Source organism: Bos indicus x Bos taurus, chromosome X (genome assembly GCF_003369695.1).
Source record: "Bos indicus x Bos taurus breed Angus x Brahman F1 hybrid chromosome X, Bos_hybrid_MaternalHap_v2.0, whole genome shotgun sequence".
In the NCBI taxonomy this organism is placed as follows: domain Eukaryota; kingdom Metazoa; phylum Chordata; class Mammalia; order Artiodactyla; family Bovidae; genus Bos; species Bos indicus x Bos taurus.
This window is the reverse complement of record NC_040105.1, coordinates 19,434,869-19,451,716: the sequence shown is the minus strand read 5'-3', so window position 1 is coordinate 19,451,716 and position 16,848 is coordinate 19,434,869. Positions and strand designations below refer to the sequence as shown.

Sequence of the window (16,848 nt, the reverse complement as noted above, 5' to 3'; positions counted from 1 at the left end):
AAATTCAGGTCTTAAATGAATAAATCTTAGGTATTAAGTCAAGAAAGCCTACAGATCATTTATCAGAAGAGAAAAAGCACAATAAATATACCAGATTCAAAATCATGGAAGATATGGGGTTATAAAGGTGGAAGAAAGAGAAAAATTCTGTTTAAAAAGGTTAAGATTTCCCTAAAATGGACATTCAAAATACAGTATAATTTTCTGTATTTGGTACTCTGTCAATAGTAGGCTTTTCTGATGATCAAATTCCATTTTAGTTGTACTATAAAACTGGGAAGCATCTTCTCAATCATCAAATATTTACCTTGTGGTCAGTATAGTATCATGGCCTATGTATCATACTGACCATAGATTAATATTTCTTCGATTGAGAAAAAATTCCTAATTTTATAGAAATAAATGAGAAGTTTTAGACATCTGGTTTCAGTTAATCAGCATATGAGATTAACCAAGAAGTATTTTCCCCAACCATAATGTTTAAGGAATGAGCCAAATCAGAAATAGCTCAAGAGTGATATTATTTGATCCTAACCAGCTTTATAAATTTTGCATAAGTGATAAGTACCTTAAAATGAACAAAGAATATCTTGCAGTATCTCTCAAAGGATCATTTTTATATTATCAATTGGTTATTAGGGGAATTATTGGCATAGTGTAAAAAGGAGGCTGAATACTTTGAGTTATTTGCTCTGTTTCATGCTATCAGAAAGATTTTTCTTATTTTTCAAAGATAATTTACAAACTTTTGTTGTAAGTAGACTTACAAAAGAGTTAGATATACTCTTAACATAGTGCCTGGCTTGTAATAAACAAACAGTAAATGTCTGTTGAATGAATGAATAAATACACACTTAGAACTCAATAGACTATATATTGATACAGCAAAGCAAAAATACAATACAGAGGTTTATTTTACATTTTAGTAGGCTGAATTTAGATATTGAAATATTAGGGAATCCAGGATTAAGAATGTTAAAGAATTTACATCTGTAAAATGAATCTTAATAACTACCACTCTTATTTTCAAACATTCTATAATTTCTGTGAGATAACCTAGAAAATTGATCTTATTGGAAATTTTTATTTGTAATAGAAACAAATATATATGAAATTTTCAAATTACATATCAGAGACAATAACCTAGAATTCTCAAGGATGAGGTTTAAATATTAAAATATTTTTAATGACCAATTGCCACTTTTGCATTTAAGATATATAATGATAGGTACTTTTTCCTTATTGGATGTCATATTAGTGAGTATTTTCACATTAAAGACAAAATTTCAGTGTAAAAGATCGAGCTATTAGGACCAACTATTAGGGCTAAAGTGCATATGACTAAACATAAGAAAGTTTGAGAGGCCAGAGGAAGGAATTTGTGAGAACACTGGAAAAAAGAAGTAAGGGAGATGGTTTAGTAAAAAGATTAAAGCCAAAGTCACAGGTGAAAAAAACTGACCACCAGACACAGTAGTTCTGAAGTCCATCTCTGAGTTCTACGTTCTAGCTTTGAAGGCTAGACTTGCTATGTTTTTTAGCTACTTGTCTCTGGCTTAGCTGTTTTCATCACAGATATTTGGGATAAGCTGACATTACAGGAAGACCCCCGTAAAGAAGGGTGGGAAAAAGTCACAGCATTAAGGCATTGGGCAGGCAGGCAAGGAGCGACATACCACTCTGAGTGTGTATGTGTGTGAGGTGTAAGCATGAATGTACAGCCATTGTCATTTCTTCCAGCTCCTTCCATCATTTTTGAAATAGTCAACAGGTAACTGCTGCATTTTCTAGGGTGATATATGCTGGGATTGGGGCTGGGTTCTGAGGTGGTATGTAAGTAATTACACAAGACTACCGCTTATATTATAAACAATTATATTATATTATAAATCACATCAAAAAAATTTGAGGAAATACACTAACTTGAAACCAACTAAACCATATCATCCCTCCCTACTCACACTGAGTTACAGGAAAAAGATATATGAGAAAAACAAATTCATACAAGAATTTTTAAAGCTTTAACTTTTAAAAGAAGTTACCTCTGGAGAGTAAGAATGAGGGTTGCTTTTTACTTTATCATTTATCATTTGATACATTTGTATCATAATATATACTTTATACATATACAAATGTATCATAATGATACATTTATCATTGTATTTTAATTAATTTGTTTATCTAGCAACAAGTAAGTTACTACTTTTCAATAAAACAATAAAAGAAAAACATGTAGGAAAGTTTAAAAACTTCAAATGCATGTTTTATAGTGTATCCCTATTATGTCTTAATCTACTATCTTCCACTAGTTGGTAACCATAGCAGGTAGACTTCATATACAGAGGGGAAAAAAAGCAGCATTTGTGACCTTCAGCTTTGGCAAGGGCGACCCAGATAAAAGGAGTTTAAACTTAGAACAGCTTCTCATAAAATAAGCTAGAACAAATTTTACTGAGAAACTGACTATATGCTACCACTGATCTGAAGAAAGGGGATTGCCTTTTGGTGTGTGAAAATAGTAACAACTAGCAGTGTGGCTGAACTGCATCATCTTTCTTGGGAAAACAAACTGTAAATCATAACTAGTCTTAGCTATACAGGTGAGGGGTTGTCATTCTTGTATGTGAGTTTTAACTCTTCTCTGTCCACACCTTCTGCTGGTATGACTCTGCAGCATCTAGAATTCATTCTTTAGCCAACTGAATCTGGCTTCATTACTTATTATGAAACTTCTGAGAATATTTTCCTGGCTGATGCAGGCTATTGGCTATTTGCTAAAGTACAAGTTGCAATTTCAACACATTTTACGAATGAATCAGGACAAAGTTAGGTGTTGGGTGACTTCTGAGGAAGGCAGCAGATTTTGGTAGGAAAATCAACTACCAATGGGTGCTGAAAGATCTGGTTTCTAACAATAACTTGCTTATCTAATATGTCATCTTCTTGTGGCCTTCATCTTTGAAATGGGAGTACAACAGGAAGAAAATGGTTTCAACATAGAGAAAGTGACTATAAATTAGCTATAATATCAATACAAAGAGCAGTAATTCTAGTTATTAGTATCCTAGCTTTGTGGTGCCCAGCATGGAGAAGGTATGCTGAACACATGCAGTCCTGCCCTTCCCTTTACAAGATACCCAAAATAAAGAATTTTGTAATGTTTATTTTATTTTATTTTTAAACTTTACATAATTGTATTAGTTTTGCCAAATATCAAAATGAATCCACCACAGGTATACATGTGTTCCCCATTCTGAACCCTCCTCCCTCCTCCCTCCCCTTAGCTTTAACTACTATATAATAAAATGGGAAAGAATTAGTGATAAAAGGGTTACAATTATTCATTCCTTCACTTACTCATTTATCCAATACTGCCTGGCCTACTATGGGCCATATACTGTTTTGGGCACTGGGTATACAAGACAAGAATAAAATCCCTGTTCTTTAGAAATTTATACACTGGTGGGTAGAGATGGAAAATGAACCAGCTAACAGCATTGATATTATACTCAAAGTGATAAAACTGTGAAGAATATAAAACAGGGTAGCACAACCAAGGATGAATGGTGGGGGTGGGGCAGGGAAGGGACATCTGGGTCAGACTGGGCTGTTAGGGTAGATCTCTCTTAGGGGAAAATATCTGAACCTGAATGGCAAGATCTATAAACAAATATTTCAGTAAATATATATGAAAAAAAAAGTGAAAGTGTGAAAGTGGTGCTCAGTTGTGTCCAACCCTTTGTGACCTCGTGGAATATATCCTACTGGAGTAGGTAGCCACTGGAGTAGGTAGCCATTCCCTTCTCCAGGGGGTCTTCCTGACCCAGGGATCGAACCCAGGTCTTCCCGCATTGCAGGCAGATTCTTTTCCATCTGAGTCACCAGAAAAGCCCAAATATATATGAAGTAACTTCTATTTGGAATACAAAGTTTCTTTTGAGTTCCCAAATGTCCAAAGTCAAAAAGGAAAGGAAGAGTGACTGATAAGAATGTGAAATGAGGGACATTTCTATTTTAGCTCCTAGAGCACAGCTAACATATTATGTTGAAATATACAAAATTGCTGATACTTCATCATTTTGACCTACAAAAACAGCAATTCATATGATTCAACTCAATAGCTGGCACTGAACAAAGTTAGGTCATGTAGTCAGGTAAATGTTATTCAGTGAGGTTTGCCAGGACTAATTCACTATTTAAGTATTGTAATTGCCCTCTTTGCTTAAATCCAAATCTGCATGAAATCTACATAAATTACATAATTATAAAACATTTATTGGATAGACTTACAGTGTGTCAAAAATGGAAACTAAGTGCTTTCTGGCATTACCTCATTCAATCCTCATATAACCTCAAAAAGTAGGAACTGTTACCACATCATCTAACAATTGAGGTCTAGAGGTGTTAAGTAACTTGATCAGTCATACCACTTGGAAGTGGTAAAGTGACAAAGCAAAGATATGAACTGAGGAATGTCTCCAGAAACTGTATTCTAGCCGTTGGTCACTCAGTGTTCATAGGAAAACATGCTTATTTATTTCAAAGGTCAACTACATATCTAACTTGTTACATTTTCAAGGTTTATGTAATATACATCCTCTTTCTGATATTTAACATTTTATTAGGGTCAAGAGTTTCAAATGATGTGATGTGATCTGGGGTGTGTTTGTATATATACACTGAAAGGGTGAAACACTACTGGAACAAATATATTTGATGATACACATAATAGTACCGAGGCTCATGTATCAATAGATAGTAATGGTAGACAGTTTGCTACACTCCTGTTCTTTATGATCTTACAAATCAAGGTTAGTCTAAACTCATAATCATTTCATTTCCTTTGATATTTAGGCAGGGGCATGTGATGCAGCCCTGGCCTGTGAAATCTAGGGCTAAGTCTGCTGGAAGGATCTAGGAAGTTTTGATTTTACAAAAAATACCAAGAATAGGGTCTGGTCTTTGGGTTTTGGATGCTATCTTATGAAAAGTGATGCTCAGAGCTGTTGGCATTACAGAAAAGTTAGCTGAGTCCTGACATTACAGAGCCATGACATTTATTCCAGAACAACTCCATCTCTGAACTTTCAGTAAGTTAAGATAATTAGCTTTTCCCCATTATCCAAACAAAAAAAGGAGGAGGTGTGATTAAAAATCCAACCTATAACTAATACCAGAATCATAGCTACATTCTATTTTATATCCAATCTTTAGTGTTTATGTCTCCCTAACAGTCTTTCTTCAAAATCAGGTAGTACAGTATTAAGAGAGTATTTGTTTTTGCTTTCTAGAGTTTTTTTTTTTTAATTGTTAATATTTATTTATTTATGGCTGTGTCAGATCTTCATTGGAACACATGGGATCTTAGTTCCCTGATCAGGGATGGAACCCACATCCCCTGTGTTGGAAGGCAGATTCTTAACCACTGGACCACCAGATTTTTCAATATCTATGTCTTACATAAGCAGCCAAGAATGGTGCCCTTGAACTTCACAAAAGTGACATTTTTAAGGTTCTCTACTATTCTTTCTCTTTTTGGTACCTGTCTTTTTATTCACATTGCTTGTATATCTTTTCCATCTATTCCCTTTAGACCTGAACTGTAATTTAAGATATTATTGATGATTATGCTCTTCCAAACTCTTTGTGCTTGAGCATAATTTATCTTGACAATAAATAAAATAGTAAAAAGTACTGCAATATTTTTATTTTCAACTTGCTCCTTTTTTTCCTTTAACACAATTTCATATTCTGAGAATATCTTCCCCTTGCCCATATACTTCTTACCTGAATGTTCTTAAAAATAAAATTCATAGCATTTAGAAACTCTTCAGGAAATTACTTCAGGACTCTCAAAATGATTGAAGAGGATTAATCTATCTTCTTCTGCATGATATTAGTAGTCATTATCTAGCCTCTCTGCCTAGATTATTTAGGATATTAAGGCACTGAGCTGCACATTTTGTATAGCTCTTAAATTAGCAATGGTGTGCAATGGCTGTTAGAAACAACAATAACAACAACAACTTTAAAGCATACTTCTTGGCAGATCTCATTTTGAAAGCATCAATAAATATCCTAGCCAGATAACCTGATAGGTATTGTAGCTAGTAGGTAACATTTTATCCATCACCAACTCTCATCCCTGCTAACAAAAAACCCCAGGATTTGCTTTAGATTCCTAAGACCAAACTAATAAATGTGTAAATTGAATGCTGATAGATTAGGACAATGAAAAAGAGCACATTATAACTTCATTGAGTACCCGGAGGCACCAAAAATGTATGGCTGATAAAGAGTGCTCTTTTAATTGCCAAGAGGGAAATCAGCAGGATTAAGGGATAAAGCTTTCAAAAATCTCACCTAAACCGCATAGTATGGCAAGGGAAAGACAGCTATTAGAAGCAGACTTCAAGCTGTATTAACCAAAACTGTATTTTAGTGTTACAGCAGATGATTTCTGAATAAAGAATATTATATCTTTATATTTTGTCCCATAACTTTATGATTAATACTCCTTGAAAGCTGCATAGGCTGACATAATTTATAATTTAATTTCACTGAGGTATTATAAGGCTTACACTTCAGTAAGATTCCAAAGTGCTAATTGGGATAATAGGAAATTAGTTGTCTTCTCCCAAATGCCAGTGAAGTAGGTCAGGATAATTAATATGCAAGCTGACTTTTCAGTCAAAGGAAAACAAGACAGGTCTCATCTGTGTACTTTTAGTACTATCCATTTAGATTAAAATGAGTTCAGCCTGAGAAAAATCACAATATGACTCAGTTAAAGAAGTGAATTTCAAAATAAGACAAAAGGTAGTTCAACTATGAGAACATTGATTGAAGTATGCTCTAAGAAGTATGCTCCAAAGAAGACTAAATTTACACCTCCCAAGCAGGGCCAAATTCTACATGTACAAAGAAAATGAAAAAAACATTCAGGTAACAGATGTAGGTATATCTTGCTTCTTAAATTGCTCTGTAAACTCATAAGCACTACATGATACAGATCATGAAATGGGTTTGGTTGATGACATAATTCTTTTGTAAAAGTTTATTTACTTTTAATTGAAGGATAGTTCCATTACAATGTGTTGGTTTCTGCCATACATCAACACGAATCAGCTATAGGTATACGTATGTCACCTCCCTCCCACTTCCCACCTCATCCCACCCATCTAGGTTGTGGTGACATAGTTCCTAATCCTTAAAACTGAAGATAGGCTGTATTTTAACATTTTCTCCCATGGCTCCTTCTGTTCACTTGCCTGATATTTCCTATCTTTACTTTCTTGGCAAACTGAGAAAAAAGTTTGGAGCTAGAGACATGAAACTTATTTCCTCTGCAGGTCTGTACTTGGTTAGTGCAAATTCACTTTAGTAGGTCACAACGCATGCTGGCCTTCAGCAGGACAGTTAGTAATACACTGCTGCTAGTCTTTGATTCTAACAAGCATGGTAGCCTGCTGACCTGAGTGGTAGCATAGTGAGCACTCCGTGTGGAGGGCTATAAGTCTGAGGCTGATGGGATGGCCACAGCTTCTTTCCTGTGTATAATTTTGACTCTGCTGACATAACACCAAGCAGCCTGATTTGAATAAGCAGCCTAAAATACTTACTCCTAATGGCCAACTCAGAGCAGTCATGAATAAGACACTTGCCTTAACTAGACATTAAAGATTCTGTTGAAAACACTGATTTTTTATAGCTGATGTTTCCCAAATGAAGTGTTAATCAAATTGTATGCTTCTCAATATTAGAAACAATAATGCAGAAAAACCATCATTAATCTTCTAGGCAAGCATGAAACGTACTGCCCTGATGAGAATGGTTTAAAGGACACTGAGACATCAAGTGGCAAGATTTATAGAAAAATACCCAGAAATAGATGGGGCTGTGTAAGACAGTGCACGGCCACCTTTGGTGAAACAGACTCGACTGCAATAGCCCAAGCTGCACCACCATATCAAAGTGTAAAGGCAAAATACGCAATACCAAGTTTACCTACACATTTCCTAGGGCTGTTCTCCCTTATTGCAATCATTCCACAAAGAGAAAGCCTGCTGAAAAAGATGGAAAGTACTGAGTAACTGCCTACTTGACCCACTTGGGAACCTGAAGGAAAAACCCATCCACTTGGAGTGCATCTGTAAGCTAAAAATACATTCGATCAACAAAACAGCAAAAAACTGACAATAGAAGAGAAAATAATCCAATGCCATCTAACTAGAGATGCTCTGTAGCCTAGTGGAGCCTGAAGGAAGGGCAAGCAAAGGCCTAGCTTTGCCTTTCAGGTCCTAGGACATATTCTCCATTCTAGTCCTCCCTACACAATGACCAGGAGGAAGTGCTAAGTATCTAGCTTAACAGAAAAAGACAGCTTCAAAGACTTCTACGTATGGCAATGAAGGAATGTGTTGTGAACAGGATTCTCTATTTCAGAGGGCTGTGCCTAATTTCAACACAATTCATTTGAAAATGGCAGAGATGAAGTATTTTCCCTAATGCATTTGTAAAATACTGAATAAACCTCCCATACTTAGTTGCAGCAGTTATGCAGTACCCGGACAACAGTCAAAATGAGGTTTCTAACTTATCTTTAGTTAAGTTTTAGAAAACAACTCATTAATCATCCTAACATTAAAAATGTATGATCGTGCTTCCCAGAACTCCTACAGAGGCCTAATATGGTTCCTAGATCTTTCTTCTACAAGATTCTTTTATAATTTCTAATAGATGTGAATGTTATGAGAGCTTGGCAGGTAATCAACTTTCCTGAACCAACAGTACACCTTTTATAATGGTCCTCATGGAGATTATGACTACAACATACTTTATATGGAAACTGCTTCAACATGTGAATTTTATTGTAAGCAATTCATATTTTGATAGTAGAAGAGGTCCACTAAATTTTCTTGTCAATAATCTCCAAAGTAACCCTCATTTTAAATAAGCCAAACCTGAAATCGATATGAGGTTCCTAACTTGTTGGTAACCTGTGAGCTTTGACTTGTTTTTCCAGTTGTGATGATCTTACACTAATATATCCTTTAATCAAAGTCTCATATACTTTGTGAAATGAGCTGAAGGACACAGTCTGTTGGTATCCTTTAAAAAGAGAAGTCTAATGCCCTCATGGGACCAGACCAGTAACTGTGGTTTCATCAACACTGGCTTGGGTCATCTGTACTAACTGGCCCTTATTTCATTTATTTATTTAATATTTCATTTTGAATAAAGAGATTTTATATTATTTCTTTGGTATTTTACATTCAAGTCTTGGTAAGTAGTAAACATATTGTTTTACCTACTTTTTTTTGGGGGGGGGGGGCACATAAAGCGACTTGTAGGATCTCATTTCCCAGACCAGGGACTGAATCTGGTTGTGGAATTTTTAATGCCAATAAGACAGAGGGTTGCTTAAATGACTTCTCTCTCTCAGGAGTTGATTCACATAAATTGAGCTTTGCAATCAACATACATACCAGGCAAGTACATGGATGCTTTTGGCAAACTGGTTTCTAGAAACAGATTCTGCTATTTGGAGTTGATAGAAATGCTATATAAAATTTCTGCTTCAAACAACTCTTTTGGATTTTTCCTTTCAATCTTCTAATAGTGAAAAGGGAAGTTACATATGTATGTATGTATGTATATGTATGAGTGTGTGTATTTTTTGTGTATTTACTTACTTATTCAACCAAGGTCCTGCTAACACCTGCTTGAAGCATTTATAGCTTCTTAACCCAAACTCAGAGGTCAACAACTGTGGACCAAAGGGATGATGCGTGTGAGTGAGAAGAAAGTAAGTAGATAAGAGGAGGAAGAAAAACGAATGCCATCGACCTGAAAAGGCAAGTGAGTAACTGGAGAAAATAAATTATTTCTTCTAGCTGTGAGTGTCCTGAGATATAGGCTTCACTACTCATCCTTTTTCCCCCCCAAGTTATGAAAGTAGGACACCAAGGGATACCTAACTTCCTATGCAGCAAGACCATTATTTTAAGAAAAAGGGGAAACAAAATTCTGTTTTCTTAAAATAAGAAGTTTGAAAGGTTAGGAATCTGTGTGTACAGGCTAAGAATCTCCATCGACATACTTACTTTTGTCTCCTATGTTTTCCCCTGCTGCCTCCCCTTCCTCCTCCTCCTCCTCCTCCTCCTCCTCTTCCTCCACCTCTGTGGGCTGCACGTCATCCTGCGGGTCACAGGCACTAACTGGCGCATTCAGACAGCAGTGGTTGAACCCGCTATCTCGTGGCAGAGTGAAACTTCGAGGCTTGCCCCCGTTTCCATTTAACACTTGCATCCGCTCGCTCTCAGCTAAGGGGTACGGCCCATAGTGATCCTGAAGGTGGCACTTCTGCGTTGGCAGGGTAGACTGCCGCCTGTGCTCGGGGGAGATGGCCGCCGAGTCAGAGAAGACAGAATCCTCCAGGGGCAGAGTCTGAAGATAGTGTAATCCCGAGCTTGTCAGGGGCGTCTCGATTAAATCCTGCCAGGAGCGCCGCTGACTGGCTGTCTTGCGAATGGGGGACACCACACTGCTCCCAGTCACTTCCTGGCGAAATTCCTCATGGGAGGATTGCGACTGGGAGGTCTCTGTGGAGGACAGGCGGCTGTGTTTCGCTTCCACATAAGGACTGGCACAGCTCATCTGTGGAAAGGAGACTCTGATCAGTCTCCCAGAAGTAACAGACCACTCCTATCACCAAGGGACACCTTTGATTCCCAGCAGGTAATATTTATTCTTTGAGTGAATGACTACTCACCTTTTCACGTATCTCAAAGGTAGGCCCCAGCTTAAATTTTCAGAGACTGAGACATGGATGTATTGAAATACAGCTATGCTGGGCTCTCATGTAAAATGTGACATATTCGTGCAAAGTTTCACCACAATCAAAGTATAAGGGAATGTGAGTGCCTATATAAGAAATATTCAGCAACTAAAAAACAAACCCCAAGTTTTAAAATCTCTACGTGTTAAAAATCCTGAAGAACTGTTGTCAAATTCATATTTCCAGATTTTACAGAGTCTGGGGATGAGAGCAAGAATGGCTTTTGGATGTAAAAACAAGGTGATTCTCTCTAATGAGACACAACCCTTCCTCTTCTTCAAAGGTGGACTGTCTGCTCCTATGGAGCCAAGGAAAAGTTTTCTTATGGTCTTGTCAGTTCTGTGGCACACTCTAGAGTTAAAATGTAGGAAGGATAAGATTATACCCTGATGGGGATTAGCATTTGCCTTGAGCACAGCCTTCAGAATACATAAACATAAAAGAGAAATGGAATGTTTTTATCAGTGGAATTTAAAGTTTGGTAACATGTGTTACCGCACAAAGCACAACCAAGAAGGACTGGCATCAAGTGAATGTTGTTAAAGACTTGGAGGCACCCCTACTGGGAGGAGCCAGGTGTGTTCAATGTGGTCATTACGACTGAGGCTGAAGTTGTGGCCAGGAAAAGCCTAAGGTGAAAGTACATCTACCCCTTTGGGTAAAGGAGTTCAGTGGCATCTTCTGTGGGCAGTTTATCCACCCACGTGTTAATAACAATGTGGGTAGTTTCCTTCTTGAAATTCACAAGTTGCTATCATTAAAGAGCAGTTTGGTCAAGCAGTTTCCCTTTCTTTCATGTTTACAAATATTTTATTTTTAAAGGTTTATTTATTTGTATCTTTTGGCTGTGCCATGCAGCATGTAGGATCTTAGTTCCCCAAGCAGGGATGGAACCCATGCCTCCTACATTGGAAGCGTGGAGGTTTAACCATTGGACCCCCAGGGAGTCCCTACAAATATTTTAAAAGAATATTCAGATCCTGACTTTTTAGGGAAAGAGGGAAAATATGATACAAACTATATCTTGTTACTGACTTCATTATTTCATTTGTTTAGTTCATCCTGGCATTCTGTTGCACTGCAGCATTTATTAAGGAAGTGTGTATATGGACATGTGTATACAACTCTGCATTTTTTTCTACTTTTCTTCTTTTTCCCTTAGGTAAGAGACACTATCATCAAACATTTCAATTAAAAATGTGACTTCCCTTTCAGTCATTAGCCAAAATATTTATCCATTTATTCCATTTATTTATTTCAGAAATATTCACTGAGCACTGAATAAATAAGTATCAGTGCTGTGCTAGGCCACAGGGATGAACAGATGAATTGAATGGAGTCCCTGTTCTCAAAAAGTTCACAGTCCAGTTCAGTGAGCTGTTTGCAGTCCCAAATATGCCGATTTAGTATCTCTGGATTAGGCCTGAGTATCTGCATTTCTAAAACATTCCAGAGCTGATCCTTATGCATAGCCAAGGTTGAGAAGTGGCCTCGAATTATATCAACATCTTGCATAGCACCTTTCTTGTTAAAAATCCCCTGGAGTAACACAGAAGTGGAATCAGGTTGGTTGCTATTGTTACCTAAATCCAGTTTCCATTACCTATGTGGAAGATTCAGTCCCAAGATAGGCAGAATGGACTCTTACGTACCATGACCATGCAATGTACAGTCTTTAAAATGGGACAGTATTGAGACTCTTTCAATAATTCTGATGAGCATAAAACAAATAGGGACAGTTAAAAAAATCAAGGTACAGTCTATACACAGAATGATTTAAACAAGTTTAAGAAGTTTTAAGAAGGGTACCACATAAACACATATACATTAAACCAGATCCCATAGCTATCTGAAAAGCTACCTACCAAAACATGTTCAATACAGATATAATATCAATTTTTACTACTGTTTCTAAAGAACATAGGAATGAACTTTGTTAGCGTAGAATAGATAAGGTCAATTTACATATCTTTTTCCAAACTTTTTTTTTGTTGATAGTTCATGAAGGCTACTCTGATACAAATGGTATGTTTTCTTAATAAAACTGGTAAGATATTTCTAAGTGTGGAATCTGTGGTGACTGTTTCTCCTGATTAAATATTCTTTGTATACTTAAAGTTTCTCCCTTATTTCTTTTAGGCTCCCTGTTTTCTTTCCCCCTGAAAAACCCAAGGTCTGACAAGTAATTCACCACACAATGTTTTTTAACATAAAAAAAGGATGTTTCAGATCCAAGAATCCAATACTATATTGAGTACATTACTATTGGCAACTTACAGAGGGAGGCCGTGGGTATGTATCGTAGGGGGGAGGAGGGCTGTCCTGTTTAGGTGTTGATGGAGTATCTGCTTCTTCCTTGTCACTCTCACTCCAGTAATCTGAAAGTTCACACATATGGATACATCAATATTCCATTAAAAGTGTCTAGCCATATTTTCAGTAACACACACTACCAGCTAACAAAAGGAAGTTTAAATTCCATTTCTAGACACTGATCCCCAGCACTGGCTACTCTAGGTCCAACAACTTTTATTTTCAGCTGGGATTTGAGGAGAAAGAAAGAGTACAATCACCCAATTCCCACCTCCTTTTAAAGCAAGCAATTACACATAGCTGCAGTTTTAAGGAGTTACGAAAAAGATAATGCATAAGTCAAATCAGCTTTAGGGTATAATTCCAGACCAAACTACTTGAAACTTCAAAGAATGAATGCTGTTACATGATGTTTCTTAAAGGGGTATCATTTTATCTTAAAGATGAACACTCAAAGAAGAAATGCATACATTGCTGGAGATCTCTACAGATATAAACAGCTCCCAAAATAATGTTCTCAATTCTCTTCTCTGGCTTCAGTTCACTGGTTATCTAACAATCGCTGTTTCCAGAGTCATGCTGACACGAGTCTCTATAACACCATACTCCCACCTCTACTTGGAAACACATGGCAAACCTTGATTCTTGCCAAACGCAAAAGGGCAAATCTGCTGATGTGGGCTGTAAGCTCCAAACTTCTAGAATTACTTAAAAGGGTAGAAAATGTAAGCCGCTAGACAAAATGACTTGGTAGACCTCAGGCAAGAGGGAAGAGGAAAAACTGAGGTACACTGGTTGAATAAAATACAGCACAAAGGTCAATCATCAGATCTGTTCTACCAATATTTCAACCACCCTATAACTGCTGGGTTAATTTTTTGTGTTTACAAGGAAAAATCTAGAAGTATCACCCATATGAATTTCAAATGATAAAAGAAAAGGTAGCCAAACAAAAGGTTCCTTATTCTTATGAAAAGCTCCACCACAAAAGAACCACTAGAAGGCTTAACTAATACTTAGATGTAGGTGAAAAATCATGGCACATATTTTTATAGGTACCTTTTTCCATCTAGGAATTCCCATATTGTAATATTTTTATACATTTTCCTTGTGGTGCTGATTAATAAGTACAATTAACATTTACTGAGTACTTATTATATGCCAAATAGAAAGTAGTAAAACTGGGGTTTGAACTAAGAAATTGCCTTGTTCTAAACCTTGAAGGGTTAAATTACTGGGACACTTTCGTATGACTTAGTTTAATGTGACATTAAAGAGAGAGTTTAATGTGACATATATTCATGATTTTTCAAGCCTCTGTCCTCCCTGCTAAAGAATTTGGTCAAAATTCTTTAGCAATGGAGAGAAAGTCTCTGAAAATCCTATTCCTGCTTTAATTATCCCCTTTGAGTAAAAGAAAAGCAAAGACTATAGTTAACCTAAATTTGATATCTGGTTTTTACACTGGGTCACACTGGTGATGGGAAGCGTACTAAGTTTCCTCCCAAATATGAATTGATGTAGCTATCTAGAAACGGACCCAGTAAATGCTAGTCAGAAAAGCATGGACTATATATTCGTGCAGATGCAGCTTCAATGTTTGGCTGTACCAACTGCCATTTCCGTGCTCTTGTGAAGGTGACTTAATCTCTCTGAGTCTGTTTTGTTATCTGTAAAACGGGGCTAATAAACACCACCTTTCAGAGTTGTATGAGTGGGGTACTATGGTAGCACATATTTAAGTGCCTTACACCTTGAAAGCACTAAAAAATATTAGGATTCCTAATACTGGTGGATTGGCAGGTAGCACACTAGGACAGTCTGTCCCAGATCACACAGGAAATAAATGCCTGGTGTTCCCATCTTCTTAGCCATCTATTTTTTCTTGTAGCAAGTTCCAGCAATGAAAAGTGAATTCTGGAGCTCTGGGGCCTCAGTTGGGTAGTTGTGTGGGAGCTTGAATACTACTGGGAAATTATTGCTGGAGGGAGAGGTACTAAGCACCCCTCCTCCTTCTCCCAAGCAGTAGGCCTGCCAAGATCACTCTGCTCTTACCCTTCCTACTATTTCTAGAAACTATGACACCTGTGCTGAGTTTTCCCTTCACCTTTGCACTGAGACTTTGGGTCTCAAGGAGTTAGCACTTGAAATGGTCCAATCAGCACATTGAGAAGGAGAGGATAACTATTTTCTTAAGATCTCTATGACTAATACTACAAGTGACAGATTCAGGAGATTCTCTCTACTTCCCGCCCTAATCCCTCCTTCCTTGATAAATGAGGAAAAATTCTAGTTTGAAATTTGATGTAATTCTTGGTTTGCTAAAAAAGAAGCACCATCAAACCAAATTTTTCGTGGGTTGTCTAAGAAGAGGTTGAAATACCACTTTGTAAATTAACTTCATTTCATACACTAAGCCACGTGTCCCTGAGAGAGTAATGCCAGGGAAGAGCCTACAGAAAATTCAGGCCTTTTTGGGTTTGTGTGGAAAATTACCAGCACACTGCTGCCCAGAGGCTGAAACCAGTCTGATTTTCATTCTAAGAGCAAATTAATTTATTTTTCTTAGCTCTCTTATTTAGCACGGAATGAATGGATACTTTTTAATGTCTCTCGCAGTGATATTCAATTTAACAAGTAACTAATCATGAATAAACAGTGCCATCAATAGAAGAGGAAAATTTCCACTTCTCATGTTGATACAAAGAATAATCTGAAAAAAATTGACTTTTTCATCTAGAACTATCAAAGAAACACAATGAACTTTATTCATTTTTATGTAATTAAAGCTTTACAAAGACCTTACGTGTGATTGAAAATAATGTGTCATGAATGTCTGATCTGAAGCTGGAAAAATACAAAAAAGGATTCGCAGACATTAGCCAAATTATGATCTTGGCAAAATTCAATGTAACCCTGTTTTCTCTACGTAAAATAATGCATAATGAAAAAGATCCTCATATCCTTTATACTGCTGTAGTTAAAGACAGCAAGTCACTAAACTTTTAAGTCAATGAAAGAGTCACTTCTAAGCTATACTCAGTATTTAAATAGAAACAGTGTTTGGCAGTTATTCCTTTGCATCTTTCTGAAATATTCCCAATTCTCAAAGAGCTTTATTTTGTTTCAGGTTTAACTTCAGTGCTGAGAATGGTACTCAGATGTCAAACAATTCTATAGAACTGTGGTGTAGACACGTGCATCCAGCAATTGACTATATAGGATATCGTGAGACCTAACCCCATATAAGGTAGGAAGTCTAATATGCTTCTGATCCATGTCAGAGTGTCTGATGAATGTATACTTTAAGGGGAAATCTAAATTATCTCAGAGATTCTGGTTGTAGAGAATTGAACTATAACTTTAAGCTTCTACTTATGATTATCTACCATTTTCTAGTAGGCACTAAAATAAATGCTCACATGACAGACTATGGCAGCATGAATCCATGGAATAAGTATTTTTTGGAACCTGCATGTGCAATGTGACTTACCAGTTCTTTCATCCATAATGAATTTTGGTTATATAATACCAAGTACAAAGGAAATCCACTAAAATCAAGGTCATGCTCAGCTTCAAAGCAATGTCGAGTGACAAAATACAGAAGTTAAGCCTGAAAATCCAAGTTTCCTTATTCATGCAAATTGACTTTTTAAAGATTCATTTCCCTATCAGCACATTGCCCACACTTCTAA

General features: G+C 36.7%; 1 protein-coding gene across 6 annotated transcripts in view; it reads right to left on the bottom strand.

The window, feature by feature from the left end:
* Nucleotides 1–16,848, bottom strand: part of CNKSR2 (connector enhancer of kinase suppressor of Ras 2) — a 285,915-nt gene that overhangs the window by 37,011 nt on the left and 232,056 nt on the right. For all 6 annotated transcript variants that reach the window (XM_027533486.1, XM_027533487.1, XM_027533489.1 and 3 more), the window contains 2 exons: nt 13,118–13,218; nt 10,107–10,659 (listed from right to left, as the gene is read on the bottom strand). In XM_027533486.1, the coding sequence (XP_027389287.1) occupies nt 10,107–10,659; nt 13,118–13,218 (654 nt within the window). The remainder of the gene's footprint in view (nt 1–10,106; nt 10,660–13,117; nt 13,219–16,848) is intronic.